The sequence below is a fragment of the Mastomys coucha genome, unplaced genomic scaffold (genome assembly GCF_008632895.1).
Source record: "Mastomys coucha isolate ucsf_1 unplaced genomic scaffold, UCSF_Mcou_1 pScaffold12, whole genome shotgun sequence".
NCBI classification, from domain to species: domain Eukaryota; kingdom Metazoa; phylum Chordata; class Mammalia; order Rodentia; family Muridae; genus Mastomys; species Mastomys coucha.
The window spans coordinates 1,332,090-1,339,521 of NW_022196894.1; the positions used below are offsets into that span (position 1 = coordinate 1,332,090).

Consider the following 7,432-nt stretch of genomic DNA (forward strand, 5'->3'; position numbering starts at 1 on the left):
TGTTATTGACAGGCCACCGCAGCCAATGAGATGGCAGATACCGCCCATTGCTCAGGAGCCAATCCTGAGGCAGGGAGGCAGGCGGCGCCGGGCTGGGAAGAGGCGGGTCGCCAGGCCTTGTTGGTTGGCCGCGCTCAGCGCGGGGACCGGGCGAGTGGACGAGCGGAGCGGCGGAGCCGAGTGGGAGACCGCGGAAGCCCATGCGACGACGGGTTGGTCCAGACTGTGGGTGGCAGGGAGTGAGATCCTCCCCTCTGCTCTAGCACAGACCGGCTTCTCCCGCTGCCTTCCGGTCCCCATGACAACGCCGCCTGGAGCGGGGCGGGGCGGAGCGGAGCGAGGCGGGACCAACTGGCTTTGAGGAGAAACCCTGAGCCCCTGGGTCTTCTGAGCTCCTCCGTGCTTTTTCCTCTGCGAGTCGAGCCTTCCCTCAACCTTGCGGCCTTGCACACCTAAAGGGCGATCAGTCTTCGGCGGCCCCCTTCTCTTCGGTGATTCTGTGCCCTCCCGCCAAAGCCCCTGTTGTGAAACACGTTTTGGTGCGTATACCAAAAGCGTCTCTCCACCTGTGGTTCCCAGTAAAGGGAAGCCAAGCACACGACCTTACTTACGACATTCAAATGCTTAAAGCCCCCACACTCTCCTGACGCTGCTCTGGTTCGGCACCGTTAGCTGATCTGCCTGGTCCGCTAGGCCTTCACCCCACAATCCTAAAGTCCCTCTGTCCCCTGAGGGCTGAGGATCTATTTTTTTTAGAGTGAGATACAAAAGGTGAAGCTGAGCCAGCGACTGGATTGTAGAGACTCATTTGAGTGATGACTAACAAAATCTCTTGAATAATGGATCTTAACCCTCTAACTTCTAAAGATGATTTTTAATTATATGTTAATGTATTCGTTTATATTTTAATTATATGTATGGGTGTGAACGTGGGTATGTGTGTTCTAGTGCAGGTACCAGGGGACAGCAGAAAGCTAGGCTCTCCCCAAGGTTGAAGTTACAAGTAGTTGTGGTTTTGGGAACTGAATTCTGGTCGTCTATGAGAGCAGTAGAGGACACTTGTAACCGCTGGGCCATCTCATTCCTTTTCTCAATGCTAGGGATTGGACTCATACTCTTACATACGCTAGACAAGTGCCCTACAGAGGGGTTCGTCCCTTCCCTTAACTTTTTTTTTTTTTTTTCCCGAGACAGGGTTTCTCTGTGTAGCCTTGGCTGTCCTGGAACTCACTCTGTAGACCAGGCTGACCTCGAACTCAGAAATCCGTCTGCCTCTGCCTCCCAAGTGCTGGGATTAAAAGTGTACACCACCACCTCCCGGCCCCTTCCCTTAACTTTAATTCAACCTCTCTAAGCATATAAAATGGAGATAATAGTGTTTATGTTCTTAAAACACATATATAAAATCTCCAAGTCATAAGTATTATATAGCTATACATATACCATTTGTATCAGTATATGCACCTCTATTTCCAAATATGTGTGTCATCAAGCACATCAAACACACAGTCCTGCTACCAAGTGACATAAGTTTTCAGAACCAGAAAGAAATGGGTGGAAAATGGAATTCTGCTCAAGGCTTTGGGAAGGCTGCCAATGCTAGTTTTTCCTTGGACACCTAGACACTGCTACCTCACCTTGTGTGCTCCACAGGACTCCTTGTTGATAATACACACAGACAGCCTCCTTTGAGTCCTGGCCCCCATGACATCCAAAGACGAAGCTATGGTGTCCTTGCCAGTTTCTCCCTGGGATGCCATCCTTAAGGCTGCCAAGGACCAGCTGCCATCTCTGGATTCAGACTCATCCCTGGTGAGCAAGAGCTTTCTCCTGGATTTTAACTGTCCAGCCTGGGCAAGGACGGCTTCAGGCACTCCTCTCTACAGACCCCACTGGTCTATGGGCTTTGCTTTCACTCTTCAGTGTCTGGGATTACTTCTGGGTATCCACTTCCTTCAGCCTTCTCTCTGGGTTTACCAGAACTCTGGAGTCCGTGGATATTAGTGCTCTGTATCTCCAAGGCCACACCTGCTGTGGTCCTGACCCCTAGGTGGGCTCAGTGTTAAAGCCCCAGTCTTCCCACCCTGCTGTTGGACCGCTCTCAACTCTGTTTGGTCAGGTCAGATCCAACTCCAGCCTCTGAGAGTGATAGCCCTGCCAAGGCCACATGGGAGGGATTCTGCCACTTGTGGGGGGGTCAGGGATCACTGACAGTATCAGTGGCTGTTTACACAGGTGTGATGCACTGGTCAGAGGCTCAGTACACAGCTTAGTACAGGACATTTCAAGTGAAGAGCAAGCGTGCTAGAAGCAAGTGGCTGGGTTGTGCCATACCTTGATGTTTTAAAGATGAGCACGGTGGAGCTGACATTCAGACATCATCCAATTCATAGTGAATGAGGCAGAAGAGATGACAGTGGCAGTGCCACAGTGCTCTAGTGCTATCATTGCCTTGTGAGGTCCCTGTGAGGTAGCAGGCAGTCTCAGCTCAGCCTCTCTCCATCAGAGACAGGTAAGCAAAGCTCCTGTGTTAAGTGACTAGTCAGTATGAAAGTGAGTTGGTCTCCATTCTCACTACCACTTCACTATCATTGTTTAGTGCTAGCATTAATGCAGTGTCCGTTGTGTACATTAATGTAGCATCTGTTGTGTGCATTAATGCAGCATTTGTTGTGTGCATTAATGTAGCATCTGTTGTGTACATTAACACAGCATTCATTGTGAGCGAGGCTTGCATATGGCCTGTGAAAAAGAAAGCCCGAATCTCACCAACAGGAGGTATGCTGCTAAGTCTGTTTCAATTGGCAGCAGAAAGCAGCCCAGGACAAGGCCCTTTGTAGAGAATTGATCTTCCCAGACCTGGTCCTGGGCAGGGTGTGCAAAGCATGACTGCCTTTTCTTCTAAAGTGCCCTGGTCTATCTGCAGTCTGACTGTGAGGAAGAAGAACCCTTCATCTTTCAGCGGAACCAGCCCGTCCTGATTCCAGACCTGACTGAGGAGCTGGCTGAAGACCCTATTGGTGTCGATGAGTCTGGGACCTGGGTTACTACAAGGAGGCGTCCTTCACCTGAGGTCTGTGGAACTCTGGAGGGGAGGGGAGGGACGTCATCTCAAATCTCACAAGGATTCCACCAGCAGTGTAGGTCTAAATGGTTAAAATTGGTCTTGCCTCTCTTCCTCCCACAAGGACAGCCTGGCTATCTAGTATTTAGCACATAAGCATGGCACCCCCCAGAACTATGAGCACATTTGATTTTCTCTCTGATTCCCACCCTGATCTCTTATGTTGTTTTCTATCAAGACATTTTGTACTATCTGGCCGTTGTCATAGCTGCATGTCTTTTTTTTTTAAAGATTTTTATTTATTTATCATATGTAAGTACACTATCGCTGTCTTCAGACACACCAGAAGAGGGCATCAGATCTCATTATGGATGGTTGTGAGCCACCATGTGGTTGCTGGGATTTGAACTCAGGACCTGGAAGAGCAGTCAGTGCTCTTACCTGCTGAGCCATCTCGTCAGCCCCATAGCTGCATGTCTTAAGTGTCTCTCCACAACCTAGCTAATTCATAGCTGAACCTATGTTCAGCTACTAAGTGATCCAACAAGGAAAGGAAGGGATGTGTTCCGTCAATGCCTACACAGTAGGAGGTCAGGGAGAAGTGGGGAAGCAAACAGCAAAGGCCACAACACAAGCTCCAGCCTCCTTGTTGCAGGAACTTCCAATACCATAGCTATAGTCACTGTCCCAGATCCCTGGAAGAGACTCTGTGAACTCAAGCAATCATCCAGAGCTGCTGGTACAGGCATGTAATCTGAGCTACTTGGAAACTGAGGCAGGAGCATCAGAAGTTCAAGGCAGGAGCTAGAGAGGATGATTCAATAATTAAGAGAGCTTGCTGCTCTTGCAGAAGACCCAGGTTTGGTTTTCAGACCTACATGATAGTTCACAACCACTTTTAACTCCAATTCTAACAGATCAGAGCTCCATCTTTTGGCCTCGCCTCTGTGGGCTCCAGCACATACATAGTACACATAAATATATACATATATATGTATAATTATGACTAATACTGAGAGGTGATGCTACATGCTTTAATTGTAGCACTCAAGAGGCAAAGGCAGACAGATCTCTGAATTTAAGGCCAACCTGGTGTACAGAGTGAGTTCCAGGACAGCAAGGGCTACACAGAGAAACCCTGTCTCAGAGAAGCCAATAGGTAGGTAGGTAGGTAGGCAGGCAGGCAGGCAGGCAGGCAGACCGACAGACAGACAGACAGACTGACTGACTGACTGACTGACTGACTGACTGATTCAAGACATCAGTGGAAGCCGGGCAGTGGTGGCGTATGCCTTTAATCCCAGCACTTGGGAGGCAGAGACAGGTGGATTTCTGACTTCGAGGCCAGCCTCATCTACAGAGTGAGTTCCAGGACAGCCAGGGCTATACAGAGAAACCCTGTCTTGCAAAACAAACAAACAAACAAACAAAAAGACACGAGTGGTTTGATGATAAGAATGAATTGCTACCTTAGTAAATCCCACCTGAGGCCTTTTATCCATGGCAACCACAGCCTATCAGACCTGTTAACACTGTTGAAGTTGTTGTGGTTAAACATACTTCCTAATGAAAACACTGTAGAAGCCAAAACCCATTTTAAAGGCCAGGCTGGGCTCTAGGAGCCACTCAGCTCTGGGTAACCTCTCTCTGCTCAGTTAATCCTAACATCATTGAAGCAAGCTGGATGTTCGAGGGCTGAAGAGGATCTCCTGACTCATCTCTGCCATACACACTGCCTGAAGGCCAGCCCTCAGAGGAACAAGTGTAAACAACACCTCTTACCCTCTGCAGAAGAATCTGAGAGACAGCTGGGGCTCTGGCCACTTTAGGTCACTTTTTTGGTTTGTTTGGTTTGCTTTTTAGAGACAGGATTTCTCAGTCCTACTCATTCTGTAGACCAGGCTGGCCTTGAACTGAGTTCTACCTGCCTCTTGCTTCCCAAGTACTGGGATTAAAGCCATGTGCCACCACCACCCAGCAACTCAGTTTTCATGAGATGTTTTCTTTGTTTCTGTGAGTATTACCACCTCACAGAGAGAGGAGTGGTGGGGAGTGGAACAGTTGAGCAGATAGTGGCAATGACTATATGACTTGACAGACTGCTGAACTCAGAAAGGTCAAAATGAGATCTGGCGATGGTGGTTCATGCCTTTAATCTCAACACTCAGGAGACAGGCAGGCAGATCTTTGTGAGTTCAAGGCTAGCTTGGTCTACAGAGCTAGGATGAAACTGTCCGGCAGTTTCATGAACCGGGTTCTGTCTCGACTGAAGGGAGAAAGGAGACCTGAAACACAAAAAAGGACATGAAGCCAAGTTGAGGGCTTCCAAACAAGGCTTGCCTTTACTTTTGGGGTTCAGCATTTATATACAAGAAAGTAAAACTGAATCTCTAGATTACAAAGACATTTGAATAACATAAGCAATGTGGGAGGAGTCAGGAAGAGTCCGGAACAGAGTCAAAGGGAAGCCGGGCTGCTGGGCAGGAGGGCTCCGAGGGTGCAACCAGCAGGCGTACTTTTCTCTGGAATCTTCGAAGGTGGAACTCAGAGTAGTGAGCCTTTGTTTTAGGCAGGGCAGGCCTGAGTTGTGTGTCCGGTTGCAAGCTCCGATGTCTCCGGGCTGAGGCAGAAGGGAGAGACCCAACACCAGGACACCTAGAGCTATATAGTAAGAGTCTGTCTAGAAAAAAAAAAAAGGTCCAAATGGGGCCCATGAGATGGCTTGGTGGGAAAAAGTACTACTTGCTGCTTAGCCTAACGGCCTGCATTCCATTCCTGGGACCCACATAGAAGAGAACCGACTCTCAGAGTTATCTTCTGACCTCCACTTAATCATGCATGTACACTCTCTCTCCTTAAAGTATGTCTGCAAGTGTTCATAGATGGTGCCTTTTTTTTCTCCAGCCACTTCTGGTTCCTGGGAGATTAGCCGTAGAACCCAGAAGTGATCGGATCGTAAGATCAGAGGACTTGACCCCTCAGGAAAGAAGAGGCCCTGGCTGGTCTGGCTGTCTCCAGAACAGCCCAGTCCCTGTGGATGCTGAGGAGGCACACAGCTGGCTGGAAGGCAGCTTTAGAAGCTCATCTAACCCCAGAGGATCACAGAGTCCTCCACAGTATTCCCAGGGAGAAGGAGCCACCTTTCATTTGGAAGGAGAGCTGAACACAGAACCCTCAGATACTGATTTTAGAAACTCTGCAAAGTGCAGAGCCCTCCGCAGGGAGAGGAGGAAGATGATAGAGAGAGAGATCCTTCAGAAAGTGACCCAGGCTGCTCAGAGCCCAGCCTGTGGTGACCAAAGCCAGGCTGCAGAGGTAGAACCCCGGCTAGAAGCTACCTTGGAGCAGTCTCGGGAAGGTTGGCCAGTTCTCTCACTCAAGGTAGGTGTCTGCATGGCTCAGCCTGCCCTCAGGTCAGTCCCCACTGCATGGGCACATTCTTGCCACACTGTTGAGGTGGGAAGCAGTTTCTCAGGACCTAAGGCCTAGATCCCAAGTCCATCTGCTGCCCCTGTGACTGTGTGGGGAGACTGGCATGGAGCTCACTCTCAGGGAGAATTAGTGGCAATAGCAAGAAAAGCCAACTTCAGCCTTCTTTAGAGAACACAGAAATGACCCAAGTGTGAATGCTGACTGTCAGTCCTGCTAAGACAGGCAGTGCTACAGAAAGGAGGCACATTGGGCAGATGTCACATGCCAGGAACAGCTGTCCAGTCACTGAGTTCATTAGCATGCACTGCCAGGGAGACAGGCTGGGAATGAGAGATGCAATTCTGTTGAGATACTGCAGCAGAGGAAGGAGTATGAGGACCACTGGGCAAGCAGGTCGGTAAACCATAGCAGTGTCCTCCATGGTGGAGCTTTTCCTCATTATGGTGGTGGACAGCCTGTGGCAAACACAGCTGCAGTCTATGAGGTAACCCTGCCCACTGGACAAGAAAAAAAACCCTCATACTAGCCCAGTTTTCAAAGAGAAGAGTACCCTGGTCAGCTCTGCATATAGATACATTGGAAGATGGTCCAGCCTGGCATGGGAAGACCACGCACCTCATCCTTGCATCACTTTAGCATTGTACAGAGTGCCAGCACACAGATGTGCATGGACTCTTCATTGCTGTTTACATAAGCCAACAACTTCATTCTGTTCACCCTCACGACTTTAATTCTTCCTCACCTATAGGGCTGCAGGAATTTGAAAGGTCTCACATAAGCATCCATTGGAGGTTCCTTGCCTCCTCCCTCTGTCATACCAATGCCTGCAAAGCCATCTGGGCCAGGCTCTCCAGTTTAAGCACCTGCTTAAACCACCAGGTTCTTAAAGTTGCAAAACTTTTCAAACATCTTAAATTGGTACGAACCTAAACAGTT

General features: G+C 49.2%; 1 protein-coding gene across 2 annotated transcripts in view; it reads left to right on the forward strand.

The window, feature by feature from the left end:
* Positions 1 to 42: 42 nt before the first annotated feature.
* Positions 43 to 7,432, forward strand: part of CUNH16orf71 (chromosome unknown C16orf71 homolog) — a 15,319-nt gene continuing 7,929 nt past the window's right edge. Inside the window, exons 1-4 of one of the 2 annotated variants that reach the window (XM_031361362.1) lie at positions 43 to 539; positions 1,654 to 1,812; positions 2,927 to 3,073; positions 5,969 to 6,445. In XM_031361362.1, coding sequence (XP_031217222.1) covers positions 1,705 to 1,812; positions 2,927 to 3,073; positions 5,969 to 6,445 — 732 coding nt within the window. In that variant the 5' untranslated portion in view covers positions 43 to 539; positions 1,654 to 1,704. The remainder of the gene's footprint in view (positions 540 to 1,653; positions 1,813 to 2,926; positions 3,074 to 5,968; positions 6,446 to 7,432) is intronic. The other variant, XM_031361370.1, reaches the window with a different exon arrangement.